Below are 16,665 nucleotides of genomic sequence, written 5' to 3'. Positions count from 1 at the left end.
TTACAATGATTATTGTATCTTGTATATTTAGAGACTTGAATGCATATTTTTTTCCATCCGCTCCTCTGTCTATTTTAAATTGATGTGCAGTGGGAGATTAGGAAAAGAAAAGGAAAAAGAAATCGATGGGTTAAGGGTTATGACATGCTTTGCTCCTTTTATTATTTTTGAATTACATGGGAAAGTTAAAAGCTTGACATTGAATCCGTAACTTTTCACTTCTGTTAAAAACTTAGATGGTGTATAGAGGCGCATTTGGTGGATCAGAAAACAAAACTCCGATTTTTATTACCAAAATTTAAATATAACATGATATGAATTCACCAAAACCTTTGCTGGAAAAACGGGTCATGAATGTTTTTCCTTGAATATACAGTTCGAATTGCAACTCACTTTACATATAAATGCACATCACTAACGATTAATGACTTGAATTACGAACTACATTGCTATGGACACTTTAATTCATCTACTAAAACTACGCGACCTCCCAAGGGAGAAGCAAAAAGAAGACATATACACTGGATGGCTTCCAGCTCAGTTCTCGAAGGCCTATCCACTTACGAGCGCTCCGGTTCTCGGTGGAACCCCCAAATCATTTGACAACTTCTCGCACAACTGTATCATATCACACGAGACATATATATATATATATATATATATAACATCAGTTTCTGGGTTTGGGAAGACGAGAGAGCTATGAGGCAGTGAGAGGGAAGCAGAGGGTGAACCTGTCTATATACAGAAGAATCTCCATAAGATTTCCTCAACTCTACTACGTACAATGATGGGCTTATCTCAAAAACCTGCCACATTTGAGCAGATGATCGTTTCATAAACCCAAACAAGACTAGGCATATAACTAGCAGAAATGAAATTTTGAAGTCTTGACAATGACCATAAAGAGAAACAAAACGAAGGTCGTAAGTAATGCTCAAAAATGAAAATTATGACTGGCATTCCCATATGATTTGTCTTTTTATATTTACATTGGTCTACTGATCTGCATATTTCAAATCATTCTGTTAAAGTTTGACAGAATCTAAGGCTAATCACTACCTCTGCTGCAACTGTAAGGTTGCCTAAACTTTTATGCCCCTTGTTCTCTCGTATCACTTTCACCTGAAACAATAATCATACACTGACGTTATTGCAAACCTAAAGGCTCATTTATTTATGATGGTAATGGAGAAAGGTTTTCCTCATAGCATAAGCAACGATACGAACCTTTTCATTTTTCTTTTGAACTGTAAACCCCATTTCTGTCACAACGTCCTCAAGCCTCTCAACCAAGTCTTTTGCGGAGAGGTTGGATGTAAATCTTATCTTCCTCTCAGAGACGTCCTAGAAATCAAAAAGTGTTCGAATGTGTGTTGGAAACTTCCTTCGGAAGCGACAAGTGGTTAGAGATAGTAGAAATTATGCCAAATACTTTCACACTTACCTCTTTTTCGAAGAAGCCAGAGAGGTCAAGGCATGAAGACATCCCTATCAATTGAAATGCGTTGATAAGGGTTGGTGATCCTGGACTCCTATCTTCTGTTTCGTCTGCCTATTCCCAAGAACATAGCTCCGGGTCATATCCAAAGAAAAATTAACAGCCAAAACAAAAAAAAAAAAAAAGGGAGTAGCAGGTATACACATACCACTTCGTGGATGGAAAAGGCTTCATCGTCAATATATACGTCCTCTTCCTCATCCTCTGGCTTTGCTGGAATATAGTCCTGCTTGAACCATTCATCTTGTTTGATGCCAGACATTGTTATCCGAGTGGAAGGATTGGGATCTAGAATCCTCTTGATCATGTTTTTGGCACCAGGCGATAGCCATTTTGGCATCTGAACATCACCTTTGAGAATCTGCGCACCGTCAATTAGAAATAAAAAACAAAATCATAATCTTATAAATATTTATAGTTTACTGAAATTATTTAGTAATCTTGGAAAAGGAGAGCAGACAGCCAGAATTTGTATACCCTTTGGTAGAGAACTGCAAGATTTCTATCATCAAAAGGAAGATATCCTGTTAAGATAACATACAATATGACCCCACAGGACCATGTATCTGATGTTGTACCATCATATCCTTTATTAGAAAGAATCTCAGGGGCCACATAGTTGGGACTTCCACAGGTGGTATGCAGCAAACCATCTGCCTGAAATTTTCATACAGTAATCACAAGTCGATGACCAAATAATGCAGTGTGAGAATACATATTTACTATGGTAAACTACGTAACTAACGCATCGCTTAAAAGAACACTTACTCTGAAATGCTGCGGTAAAGCACTAAGGCCAAAGTCGGTTATCTTTATGTTCCCTTTGGCATCTACAAGTACATTCTCCAGCTGCAACAACATAGCATCATTTTCTCAAGTATGAGTGCAAGGCCCATATAACCCAAAAAGAAAACTAGCAAGAAATTATCGCAATTGTTCTTAAGAAGCTAGGGGGGATAACCTTGAGATCTCTGTGGAAGACCCCTTTATCATGACAGTAGCTAACACCATCAATCAACTGCTGGAAAAGCTTCCTACCTTCAGCTTCTGGAAGTTTGCCCTTGGATGCCTGTGAAAACAACTTATCTCATTAATTGCCATCGCCACGTGGTTGGCTGATATAACTCATTCCAGAAGATATAATGGTCCTTACAATTCTGTCAAACAACTCTCCTCCAGTCACGCACTCGAGGACCATATAAATCTTGGTTTTGCTAGCCAAGACCTGTGCAATTACAGTTATAAATCATAGTCAGAAGATTTTGGAATCAAGACTTTTTAAATGCAGGCCGATAAATAAATCATATATATATATATATATATATATAATAGAAATATTTTGATTATTAGAGTAACTGATCAACTTTTTATGGAGTATATCTTAAATCTTAAATTTTTTTAAGCAATGAAAGAATCTAATTAACGACTTCTCCATTTTTGCGAGGGATATGCCGATATAGAAAGAATGTCTTATCTAAGGAAACGATTGGTACACTTCTCATGACTTAATGCTCACCAGTCACCAAACCTTAATTAATTATCAAAGAGACGCGAAATATTTATCCGCGGGAACCATGAAATATTATTTCAAAACAAATCGTAAGACGAAAATCAAATTAAAACTTTAATTTAATATTTCAAAGAAAAAAAAAAATCCCAAAAGGGGGTCACCCCCTGCATAGACCAGCAGGCACAAGGCATCCACAAAGGTGGCCCACCTCCAAGTAATCGTGCGAGTTACGTTAATTACCAAATCAGCGCATTAGAATTTAGAGTTTTTTATTTGCCGCATTTTAACAGGAAGCAAAGGTGGAATCTAAATAAGCATCTGCATCAGATGCCCGCCGAATCCTCATCGGATGAGATCAGGCGAACTCCGCGTCAGAACACGTAAAACTTATCAATTTAATTAAACTGTGCCAGGAAGTACCCAGAAAAAAAAAAATACATAGATTCCCAAGTATAAATTCTACAATATATAGAATCGCCCAAAGTTTGAAAATTCATAAAAACAAAAGCCGGATTCCTCATATGTGAAAAAAAAAAAATATTGATTTAGCCAACTTGCATAAATATTTGGCATCAAATTCAATTATATCCTCTTCTCATACGTGCCATGTTGTTGCTCACACATAAGCTAAACCTTTCAACCCCGCCATAATCCAACATAATTCAATTATATCCAATATAAGGAAAATTCTTTGTGTCAGCCATGAGGTCTCGAACCATATTTACGCGGGAATTTGGTTCACTGCAAGTTCAGGCGTGCTCTTCAGTACAACCCACATTGTCTTGCTCGGCTCAAGAGTCAAGACATAGCCATAAACGTAGCATCCAAAAAAGAGGAAGCTAAGACAGACATAATGCTGGCAAAACTTGAGCGTACATTCTATGTTATCAAAGGTAAATAAATTAAATTAATTATATATGTTTTTAAGAAAACTACTTAGAATCATATTGGACTCCAACTAATCTAGATCATGCCAAGCTGGACAGAAGACTAACATTTTTCACTAAAACCAATGTCAGAAAAATAATGTAATTAATATAGTTTAGTGAAGTAAAATTTATATCTAATATGCTATCTCGTTAAAAATATTTGAGTGATGTTAACTCTTCATTCAGATAAAAGGGCACACAGAATGTACAATCACGCAAAGTCTAGGATGGAATCCACGCAGAAATAAGACAGCCAAGTGTGGACGTCTCTGGTCATGATGGCGAGGGAAGGGGCGGGTGGGTGTATATAGGGAAGGTATCGTTCGTTTTTGTCGTTTTATTGAAGAATTTTCTGGGAAAATTCATTAGTAATTGGTATTGCTGAAAAATATAGATTTAGGATTTTTAAAAAAGCCACGAAATTAAGAACAAACAAAATCAGGGCTTCCATGATTGGTGCAATCTTTTTACTGTACACCCTCGTGATCCACCATTTCTGCAGAAAATGGTTTGGCAGAAGACCCAAACAAAAATAGCACCATACTAATTATTTTTGGTGACAAAAAACATTATCTGTGGCTTCTCATTCCATTTTTTTGGACAACTAGTTCCTTATTCCATCAAACTTTGAATCTGTTGATATTAATGCCGAGTAGAATTTTTTTTTTTTTTTCCATCTATGAGATTGTACCTCGTGTAATCTGACCACGTTCGGATGCTTTAAGAGCTTCAAGGTGGCTATTTCCCTCTTAATCTGCAATTCCCCACACATTTACATAAGTCGGATTGTAGCTAAAAGCTTCTGCTAACAGATAATCATATAATGGCAATAGCTACTAGCTTGAATCAAAACCAGATGATGGACCAGAAATTTGCAGGTCGACTTCAAATCTGGATTTATACCTACGCTCATAAAACTCTAACCACAAATCAAGCCGGGAAATTCTAGACTGTTCCAATTACGGATTAAAGCAGGAGAAAATAGAAGAGAGATCAGTAAATTAGAAGTGAAGCATACCTGATTGGTTATATTGAGGTCAATGATCTTTCTCTTCTCGAGGATCTTAACTGCGAAGGGTAGGCCGGAATCGGTATTCCTAGCTAATTTGACCTTTCCGAAATTGCCTTCGCCTAAAGTCCTACCAAGCTCGTATTTCCCAAGTCGCATTCCCTGTCCTTGCTTTTCCTTGTCGTTCTTGTTCCCAAGCTTCACGATCACCATCACCTAACCACTCCGGTGCAGATCCCACAGTTCCGGCAAAAAAGATTCAATATCCTTTTGCCGAACGGATTGTCTGCTGCTGAACCTCGCCAAAAGCCAAATTTGCAGTAAAAACAACAAAATCAGGACCGAAAGATAGAGCACGCAGCCTAGAGTTTGGCACTTGCGTTGCTCGTAATTTTGGGCTCTGCGTTCAGAAGCTTGCGGGTATTTAAGACGCGCGCTTGAAGCTGAAACGTCCGTTCCGTGTATTTTTTTTTTTTTTTTTTAACGTCTGAATGCTGAGAAAAATGACTAATAGAGCCCCAGTATTTCATCAATTGTCAGGGTCAAAAAATTATCATCCATTGACAATTATAAATCATAATTATAATTACAAATTTGTAATTCGTCGGAGTTATAGATGATTTATTTATCAAATCAATCAAGTTTTATGTAAATGTGCACTTAAATTTTTCGTAAATATATTAACAGGCGTTCATTTTGTTAAAAAATATAAGGTATTTTTAACCGAATCTCATCTTTTAATAAAATAGTTACTTACTTCTTTATATTTATTTTTATTAAATATTTTATAATAAATATAAAGTCATTCATTAATAAGAGTGCTTTTAAAAAAAAGCGATAATTATACTTTAAAAAATTAAAAATATCTTAAACATTTAACTTTTTAAAAAAATATCTTATATTTTTAACTTAAAAGAGTATTAAAATCTTATTTTTCACCTTATACAGATCAAAATTATATTATTGATATAGAGCATTTCTCAATTTATTTATTATTCCCTCATACCTTGAGATTCATGCACTGACAGGATTGGTTTTTTTTGCTCATAAATGAACTGTATGTTTATAATAAAAAAATATAAATAAAAGTATCTTCGTAGTTTATATTGTTTTTATGGTTTTTTTTTTAAATCATGAATATCACAGGACATGTGATTTTAATAAAATATGCCAGATTTTTAAAATGTGTTAAAATAAAGTGAAAGTCCTTAGCCAATGATTTGGAGCCACAACTCACAAATCACAACACATTATTTTATTTAACCCCAGTTACAATACCTTCACGTATCTTCCCCTAGTTAATCGTTATATATGTAGTATTTAAATAAGAAAGGTGTATTGAATTGAAGGAGTATAAAACCGAATCTGGTGACCACGTTACCGAATAGCAGAGGAAGTTTATTTTGTTGTGATAACATTATCAAAGGAATGCCCCACACGAAACAGACGAGATTTGTATATTATGACTAGTAATCCACAATCATCATTCATTCATCATGCTCTATAATTACCCATTCTCTTCGATTGTGTCCCACGCCTCTACTGCTGAATACTTCCACACGTATAAATATGTACACACACATGTTCCCTCCATTCTTTGTGCCGTTGTTTTAAGACCTGAAAACTAATTTATATAATTAAAACTGGTTGAACCACCATCCTGATAACAAAACGGCTCGATTTGACTCGTTAATTTGTTTTAAGAATGAGCTTGTTTTGAATCTAGTGAGTTTAATGGACTCGAAATTGAATCTAGAATCCAAAATAGTTGGATCACTTTGAACTGTTTTTTTCTTTTTGTTTTTGTTTTAGTAATAATAACTTTTTATTCAACTTAAAAAGATTAATGTCAATTTCCTTATGAATTGCGATATTAAAATTTTGAATGCATAATTTTTTTTATTGGCATTGTATAGATTAAAATATAAATAAAATTGAAAACCCGTTTGTTTTAATAGGATAAATGAGGTAAATAAAAATATTATACATATGAAAAAAGTCAGGAAATTAAAATTTAAAATCTTATGGCTGAACAATTCTGAAATGAAAATGACATTGTTGATATTTTAATTATATATATGTATATAGATATTATTTTTATTTAATTATTATATCATTAGTTCGATTATCGATTTAACCTGTTGAACTATGAAAATCGTGACCTATTAACATTTCTGATTTCTTGTACAGTTTTTAAACCATTGTTTTATGGTAAGAAAGTTTAGATTTCTTTTACATGAATAATAAAAATTGTTAAATTACTTTATACTTTATTTATCGAAAAAATTGTCTTAATATATGTCTCAATAATATTCTTATTGATTATATGAATGGGGCAATTTCATAATACCTAGGCTTAAGTTACAAGAAAGCTATTTAATAATTTTTTTTTTAAGGCATCTTATATATGGGAGTAGGGAGGGAATATATTCATTGGAAATATAATAAAAATGTAACAAATATTTCATATGATGTCTGATTAAAAAAAAAAATCCTTTGGATACCTCATGAAAAAGACCTGAGGTAGAGGTAGTATGTAATTATTGAATTCACAAAATATTTATGTTAATCAATCAATTAATGTTTAATAATATTTTTTCCTTATACGCAATAGGAGGTGATCAGAAATTTTAATCTTCATCATTTGGGCAATCACATGGTGCAAGATCACTTGAAGAACTTTATTGCTTGAGAATTAGTGTTAGTTAGGGGATCAAAATTATTTAATAATGGAGATACCTTAAACAGATTGAATCCTTGAATTATGGATTTCAAACTTGTTGGAATAAGCTGGCCAAGGGGTAAAAATAATAATAATATACATTCGTGATTCGCGTTTTTCACCGGTTTCGTCATGTTGTCATGTTCTATCCTTTCATATATTTTTTCCCCCGTTATGGGACCCTCCAATGTCAAGCTTTTAATTTCTTAATTCTTAACTAAACTTTTATGTCATCAATTTTCTAATCCTCCTAATTATCTTACCCTCTTTTGGGTCTAATCAACCACATGAATTAGGAACTGAACCCAGGTCTCATGGGTAGTTTCTTCTTTCTGTGAATTCTCCTCGTGTCAAATTCGCTTTTTCCCCCTTCGCGTTGCCCAATCAGTGATTTTCTTAAATTATTGCCCGTCTTTATCTCACCACAGTTAAAATTGACCTAATCAGGAGTGTTTTTCTCCTTCTTTTTGAGTGCTGAATTTGATTTGGAAGGAAAAGTCTCACGTTAAATAAAATCAAGCTCAATAATTAATACATAATAAAATTAAATGAAACATAAATTTACTTACTGAAGTTTTGAGCTAAGACATAGTGTCCTTCATTTATTTTTCATCAATTTATTATCTTCCTTGCACTTATTAAAGTTATTGAGTTATTTAGAACTTATGAACTTACATTTGAAAAAAAAATTATTATATTGTTCAAATATAAATAGACATGAATTAGTGTGAGAAATATTATATCAGATAAAGTTAGTTTTAATAATAACTAATATATAATAAAATTAAATAATCCATAAACATGTTCTTCGGCTACTTTCAATTTTTCATTTTATTCTCCTTTTCTAGAACCAATAATTCAGACAAACTCAAATAAATTAAAAAAATATGTTTTGAAAATACATATGTATAATATTAATTAATATTTTAAATTTTAGTTCATTTTATAAAAAGAGACCATATTTTTAAGTATATTATATCTAAAAAGAATAAAATGTTCACATTGTTATGTTTTTATTATTTTTAATTTATAAACTATTTAAAAAATATTTAAAATATATTTTAATATTAATTTTTAAACTTTAAGAGTTAACAAATTTTTTTTAAAAAATTGAGTGTTATATTTTTTTAAATATCCCAAAAGTATATTTTACATTTTCTATAATATAAAAATATTTGATTTTAAAGATAACATTGAATTTTGTTTAAAAAAAATCATCAATTCAAGTATTCAAGTAAACTCAAAGAGGTTAGAGTGAGGCTTACTATTTGAATTTTTTTATAAGTTTAGGCTTATTCAAAAGCTCGGTTTACTTGAATTGCTGGCTCTATTCTACAGAGACATGATATAAAATTATAAATGAACCAAATATTTTTCCTTTGATCATTAAACAAAAAAAAAACATATAAAAGTAGCACTTCAGTCAAAAATAGGATATTGCCGCTTTTTAATATTATTTTTTAACTGATGAGAATGAGAACTAAATTAAGTTAGTGTATGAGAAAATTGCCATTGCATCAACTTTACACCATGTGATTTGATCTTTCTACAAAACAATCCCATCACCTCATATTTTATTAATGATCAAGGACTAAAATGTCGTTTGTCAGGGTTATAATAGTAAAAGAGATGAAGTGAGACCTCATTATTGTTAGTTTTAACCTGGTTGATAAGAGAAAAAAAAACATAAGATACACTAATAAGATTCCCTTTTTAATTAACAGCATGGGTTGACATTTAAAACATTAGGGAAATGAAAACGTTACACTTCATCAGTAGTCTAGAAAGTGGTCCTAGTTTCGGTGGGAAATTGATGGCAAAATCACGGCCACACACAAAGCATGAAGAATTAAAAAATGAGCTAGCCCTAAGTGTAGGATCAAGCTTTTAAATCTTACCATTATATTATTGGATATGATTGACTTAGGAGAAAAAAAAATTGTATCATTAAAAAAATTAATTAACAACAATAATTACGTCTGAAAATAAAAAAATTAAATTAAAATATTTTATATTAATTAACATAAATATATATTAATTATTTTTTATTAATGTAAATTATAAAAAATATTTAAAAAATATATAATAAATATTTATTAAAGTATGAAATTTTATTTATATAAAAAATGATAGTTTTTTTATAAAAAAAAAAAGGACAGTACAAGAAGGAAAATGAATGGAAGCAGGGTACGAGACCCACGAATGAAATGAAAACAAATGCCTTCAGATGTGGGACCGCACCGCTAAAATGTGCATGATACGTCACTCCACCTGTCCACCATGTAAGTGATAATTATATAATTAATTTGAGAGGATATTTTGGCAAGCAATTATATATTTCAAAATTCTAGACTATTTAATCTTTTTTTAATATATTTTGTTATCTGCCATTTGCCTTATGCATGGCTGTATGCATTTATGTTGCCATCAAAATAAAGAAGCATTTGCTGAACAATATATTGACTTGTCATTTGCTCGATGTATGGAAGATATTGTGATCATTGGAGAGATTTAATATTAGAGTATATCGATCTCTCTGACATTTAACTAAATATGCAGACAAAATTTAAATGAATGTTAAGGGAATTGTATGGAGCCCAATAAAGTAGATAAGAAAGATTTTTTTTTTCTTCAAAAAAATATCATGACAATGTTTGTGATTCGTGAATACTTCGCATAGCTTTTATGATTTATATTTTTAATTTCAATTACTTTTCTCTCAAAAAACATCTGATCATGGTTTAAGAAATTATATGGATTTTTGGTTGATGTAACCAATATCTAAATATAGATGTAACAAACTCTAGGCTAAAGTCTTTTATCCAAAATCTATGAACACCACTCATTTCTCAAAAAATATTTAATACATTTAAAATATATCTATTTTATTATAATTATGTATATTTATGTGGCCTGTGTATTGAAAATTATTGAAAAGGACCATACTCAATAAAAGTTTTATATATGTTGATCACTTGATGGTATTGGAATGAATTTATTTTTTATTAAAATTTATTTCAATTATATATATATATATATATATATCCTTCTTTAATTTCATCTTTTCTAATTATCTTCCAATTATATTTGAAAAGAGATTATTTTCTAACAATTTATCAAAATAATAATAAGTCCATAATGAAAAATTAATCGTGGCATAACAAATGTAGCACATATTATTGTATCTGCTAGTTTTAGTTAAAAAAAAATTACATTGATGAAAATAAAATATAAGCTTGATAATTAATTTAACTGCATAATCAAATGGAAAATTAATTTTATTACATGTTTAATTTTTTGAAACACATTACTTGCAAACAAGATTTCTTGGTCGTCATTGTGGAGCCACATATTCGCTCCCAACCCATCACGTGCAACCTAACTTTCCAAATGTGTTTTTTTCCTAAACAAAATGGCAATGAATTTAAATATAAAAGTAGTGAAAAAATAATAATTAAATACCATGAGATGTGATAATTTTTTTAAAATAATAAACAGTAAAACAAGATTAGGAAAAATAAAAAAAATGAGCGAATTACTCATAAACAAGCAAACCCCCCCTTTTTTGTTTTTATTGCGTATAGTTATAAAAGATTAACATCTTTTGGTGTGCTCCATTTTCCTTATTTATTTCATAAAAAAATGTATTGAATTTTAATCAGAGTGATAGACCCCTATGCATGTTCCATTTTGTCTTGTGTCCCACCTGTATGAAATATAAAATTCATAGGGAAACTGATGATTGGTCCCAAAAAATTAAATTTATGATAGTTAGATTAAAAATTATTTTTAAAAAAGAGTTGCAAATATCAATTTAGATAGTCATAAATAAAAATTTTAATTCCAATCAAAGAGTTGTATTTAAAATTTAAATGTCTCATTTACAATTAAAATTTATAAATTTATAATCGTTTGTATTTTTAACTTATTTTTTAAATTTTTATTACAAATATAGTTATTAGTAGTTAAATCTTTTAAGATATATCTGTCATTCTTTCAAATTACGTGAATAAAAATTTTGGAGATTCCAACCTGATTTCCTTGGAAATTTTCCTTTTGGAAGATATCACTCACATGGTATCACTATTTAAATGTAATATTCCAATCTCCATTATTCATGATTTAAGAAATTATCTATTCTCTAGTATTCCCACTTTCTGTCCCTTCCTTCCCAAACATGACACTCCAATCTACTCAAATCATTGTACATTTATATATTCTCATTTTAATAATGAACAACTGTCAGATCACTGAATACTATATTAACAATTATTTAAAAAGAAAAAAGAAATGTGATCTGGGAAGCTTTTTAATATTCCTTTTTTGGGCTTTTTTTAAAATATCATATACACTGCTATATAAAAAATATATTTAGAAGTGCCCAATTTCGAGCACTTCATACAAAAAATATTGAAAGAATGTCAGTTCCTAAGATATTGAATTAACAACAATTAACTTATTGAGATTTAAAAAAAAAGTTAAAAAATTGATTTAGATAATCATAAATTTAAAAATTTTAATTGTAAATAATATTGAAGTATTGATTATGACTCTTATATTATAATAAAAATTTTTAATTGTAACTGCTTAAATTAATATTTATAATTTATTCTGCACAAAATTTTATTGAGACCTAACTATCATTAATTTATTTTTTTAGGACTTAAATGTTATTCTCTCAAAAATATGTTCAAAGAATGATGTGTGTCAAATAAATTGAAATAAAAATGTTCTGCTATCATGTAGAATTTCGCTTCATCCTTCATTTAAACCATCTATACTCTATACTCGTTATTATTACCATGACTAAGATTTCTTGTCCATAAAATCTATAAGAATTAAAATTCTTTTATTTTTTCTTACCCAAAAGAACGATAATTAATATTTAAATATAAAAATTTGAGGCTGGTGATAAGTGGAACGATTTATCAACATATATGTAATACAAAAAGTGTATAATACTATATTATTTAGCCAGTGACGATGGCCCTAATGGCTATGCTTAAGCTTGACACCTAAAGGTGCCCAGTTCGTCCCTGGCAAGGAAGAGGAATACTTTATTATTTACAAGTCATAGATAATACGCGACTTATTTCAAATAAACTATATAATCAAATCAAATCAATCACTCGAATTGATTATTAAAAACGGAAGAAGATAAATATAAATTAAACACGGATGAAATTGAGAATATAATTGTAGTGGAAGCATTCAAGTAAAGCAACATCGTCTTAAGGTGACAGGACACGTGCACGCCTTGTACAAAACAAGATTAAGTCAGAGAAATCCACCATACGTGATGGTGCCTGTATAATTTAATGGACCAATGCCGCCTGACAAACCGTAACAATCCTTTAATTTGGCGCACGTCAACTTTTTCCCCCTACTTCTAAATAGCTAAATTAATATTTAAATGTAAACATGTATTTTTTTGATTATTGCTCATATACGTAAATATCTCTTATTTAAGATAATTTTATTTACAATACGATGATCATTAAATGTGAGTATTAATCAAATTCACTACTATTATTAGCGTGACTAAGATTCCTTGTCCTCTGTAATATATGAGAATCAAAATCCAGACAAATGAAACTTACAACTCACCATCGGTGACAACATTAATGTAACGGTCACTAATTAAGATGATTTTAAAAAAATTGGAGAACATGGAAAATTATGGAGGAAAATATAATAGAAGTGAAAACAAAACATCCAAGAAAAGCGACGTCGTCTGCACGCTTTCAAGTTGATGTAGATTAATAGGTCATCATCATAATGCATACATGTAACTATAATAGTATCCAAATTACACGTTACAAACCTTAATATCAATTTTCTATTTAGTTTACGTTAACCGAATCCAACACTTCATCCTTCTTTTTAATTGGTGCACCGCCCACGCCAATCTTAACATTTTTATATCTAAATAATAATATTTAACTGCAAACGCCAAACTTTCTTTAGAGTGAAGTGCACCATTAGTAATATACCAATAACGTGACTATTTATAAATTACATTGAATAACTAACAAATTCTTGCTGCAAGTTATTATGTCACAAAAGGATGGTAAAAACTGGCCTTTAAGACCCCAATAATCTTGCAAAATTTACAGTATAGAACTTTAAAATTTAAATCACTTTCAATGCCTAAGGGAATTTAATACAAATTGACTTAAAAGAGTCGGGGAGTTTGATATAAAATTAACGATACAAAATGAAGTAATTTAGAGAGGCTTGAATTTTAATTAATATCAATAGTAAATATACAATGTTCTTTAAGGATTGGGAAGCAGTGTGTTAACAAACATAAAACATGCATGATCATGATAAAATTAAAGATTCCTTGAATTTGCCGAGAATCTGTCGTTCAAGTGGCATGGTCTCCCTCGTAATGCAAGGATCTTGAGATCAATCCCAAAAAAGGGATTAAAAATTGTGTGCGTGAAGCGTGCAAGGTAAATGTGTGATGCACGTGTGTGGGATCTTCTTTTCTGTGAAGGAAAGTTAGATATATAGATAAAAGAAGAAGAAATATATGAGGCAGAGGATGATTGGGTGAAGAAATGAAACAATAGAAGAAAAGTATCACCTGATTCTGATTGTTGTGATTGGTGTCTTGTTTCTGAGGCAACCTAACCCTAAATAACGGGAACCCTCCATTATATTCCCTTGAGTTCAGGGTCTTGTTTCTCCCGTCACTTCATTTTCAAACACTTAATTTTCTATAATCCTAACCTCATCCATTCATTCTTGGTTATAAATAAAATGGATGAGAGGTATCTACATACAAGGAGACAAGATATAAATCAAACTCACCCATCTCTCTCTCATCACTTCATATTGGTCCCTACTTTAGACAATTTAAGCTCGCTTGTCAAACTGAAATTAATTTCACTTACTTCTATTATTCTACACACAACTCCTGCTGCATCTGAGTAAAACAAATCATTTTTCTCAGGTTCTCAGGTTCAAGCCTTGAAAATTAAAAAACAAAAACAAAAAAAAGAGCATTTTTCCAGTCAGGACTTGATATGGCTTAAATATTAATTAATTAGTAGAGCCTGAATACCCGTAATTTTAAAGAAAAAATAATGATAAAATGCTACAACCAATTATCAGGAATTATGAAGACAAAATTGTACTTTTTCTTTAAAAATAAAAGAAGACCCACATCACTTTATGTTTGTTAGGAGAGGTCCATGTTTTTTTTTAATAACACTAATAATAAAAAGTTTAGGACTTTAGGTCAGCTAGATCTTAAGAATTTATTAATTTTTAGCTTGTATTTAATGATAATTTAGACATAGATTCAGACTAAATTTCTCATTTGGATATCCAAAAATTTATGGATTTAAATCCAAATCCATTTTTTATTATAATTTTTTTAAATTTTAAATTCTCTTCTCACTTTAATTATTTGAAATTTTAACAATTTCAATTGTCTCATTTTTTTAAATGTTTTTATTGTTGATGCTTCCATCATTCTTATATTTCTTGCATCTCTTGTTATTAAAAAAAATAGATGTAAAATTATCACTCCTAACATACCGTTCTTGTTTTGAATTTCAAATTATCTCTTTTTTTTTCTTTAAAATATTTTTCACTAATCAAACAAATTATTTCAAATGTATGGAGATTTTAAATATGAGAGTTCAAATTCAAACTCATTAATTCAAACATAATCTAAAATCATATGAGGCTTAATAAAATGTATTTATAGATAATCTATCAAAAAATAACATATCAACAATAATAATACTCGAACTCCCGATTTTGCATTTCCTACCAACTAAGCTAATATTAAGGAGGAAACAAAGCCTGAAGTGAGAAGAAATATGGTATGTTTGGATATCCCTTATAATCAATTACGATTCCTAAAACTCTGCTTTGGAAAAAAAAAAATCTTCAAACATTCAATTTTTTGAAACTTCACTTGATAATCAATTATGATCACAAAATCTTATTGTGGAAGAAGTTATTTAAAGTTCCATCTGATACTCAATTATTTTAAAATTCTATTTGATAATTAATTTTTCATTGAATCAATTGTAGAGTGTGGACATAGATAAGAAAGGAAAAGACGAAAGAGGCGGGAGGGGTGGGAATGCGAAGAAAAAGGAGCGTGTAGGTAGAAAAATGGACACGTGATGAGAGTGAAAGCGAGAGGCTTTTCAGAAGTTGTCCAGATTTGTTACAACCACTTCTTTTGGAGCATCTACTGCAAAAGCAAGCCTCACAGTTACAAACCACGTTTGATCCACATGTTTTTGTTGCTTATAATCTCATGGGGTCCACTACGGCACTACCACGTGCTCTGTTCAGCGCGGTTTCTTTCTTTTGTGTGTGTGTGTGTGTGCATGAAATAAAAGATGAAGACCCTAATTTAGAGGAAATTTATATGACGTGTCTGCCATATATCAGTTCCCACAAGGTCTGTCTGAAATAAAAGAATTAAGGAAAATGAATTGAAAGAAGAGAGCATGGCAAGCGCAGCTTCACACACTAGTGAAGATCTGGACAATTCACAATTCATGGGCAAATCGAAAGAAACACTTGCGAAAGCAAGCTACAGCTATGTTGATCTGTGACGATCTGTTTTTGTTGATCAAAACAATGACTGTAAGGATGTGGGAGTGTGAAGTATGAACGACGGACTCACCGGATGGAGGAAGACAACACACCAACAACGTGTGGTTGTTAAGTGTGGACTTTGACTCCTCTGATATTTCAACCTGCAACACTTTACTAAGCTAAGCTTAATTATTAAAAAAAATTATTATTATTATTATTATTAATTTTTTCTTTTCATTTTACGATCTCTTTTCTCCACATCTCTCTTCCATTTGGGAGATTTTTTAATAAATTTTCAATTCTAAAATCTAAATAAGTTTAGAGACAACAAGATCCTAGGGTGAAAAAAAGAGAGTTGGATTCCCTCCATGATGGAATCCCTCCACCACATGGATTCTCTATATTAAAATATGGATAATTTAG

At 30.7% G+C, this 16,665-nt stretch overlaps 1 protein-coding gene across 1 annotated transcript; it reads right to left on the bottom strand.

Annotated features, from left to right (window-relative positions):
• Positions 1-254: 254 nt before the first annotated feature.
• LOC129309875 (CBL-interacting serine/threonine-protein kinase 1) lies at positions 255-5,364 on the bottom strand. The gene is made up of 12 exons (XM_054951624.1): positions 4,956-5,364; positions 4,629-4,691; positions 2,652-2,723; positions 2,460-2,567; positions 2,267-2,347; positions 1,976-2,155; positions 1,647-1,859; positions 1,445-1,552; positions 1,228-1,344; positions 1,060-1,122; positions 732-806; positions 255-618 (listed from the first exon to the last, which is right to left on the bottom strand). Exons 1-12 carry the CDS (start codon positions 5,157-5,159, stop codon positions 553-555), a joined length of 1,350 nt encoding a protein of 449 aa, XP_054807599.1. The 5' UTR covers positions 5,160-5,364; the 3' UTR covers positions 255-552.
• Positions 5,365-16,665: the final 11,301 nt, after the last annotated feature.

Source organism: Prosopis cineraria, unplaced genomic scaffold, assembly GCF_029017545.1.
Source record: "Prosopis cineraria cultivar Desert tree isolate PC_DT_omini unplaced genomic scaffold, ASM2901754v1 PC4, whole genome shotgun sequence".
NCBI classification, from domain to species: Eukaryota; Viridiplantae; Streptophyta; class Magnoliopsida; order Fabales; family Fabaceae; genus Prosopis; species Prosopis cineraria.
The sequence above is the reverse complement of the archived record's forward strand: the minus strand, read 5'-3'. Positions and strand labels throughout refer to the sequence as shown.

Bases quoted from the DNA above. Each gene is read 5' to 3' on its own strand.
- LOC129309875 (XM_054951624.1), bottom strand. From the start codon at position 5,159: ATGGTGATCGTGAAGCTTGGGAACAAGAACGACAAGGAAAAGCAAGGA. The intron at 2,568-2,651 runs GTAAGGACCATT...TTGTTTTCACAG, and splicing joins GAGAGTTGTTTGACAGAATT to GCATCCAAGGGCAAACTTCC. The intron at 1,123-1,227 runs GTTCGTATCGTT...TTATTGTTTCAG, and splicing joins TTCAAAAGAAAAATGAAAAG to GTGAAAGTGATACGAGAGAA.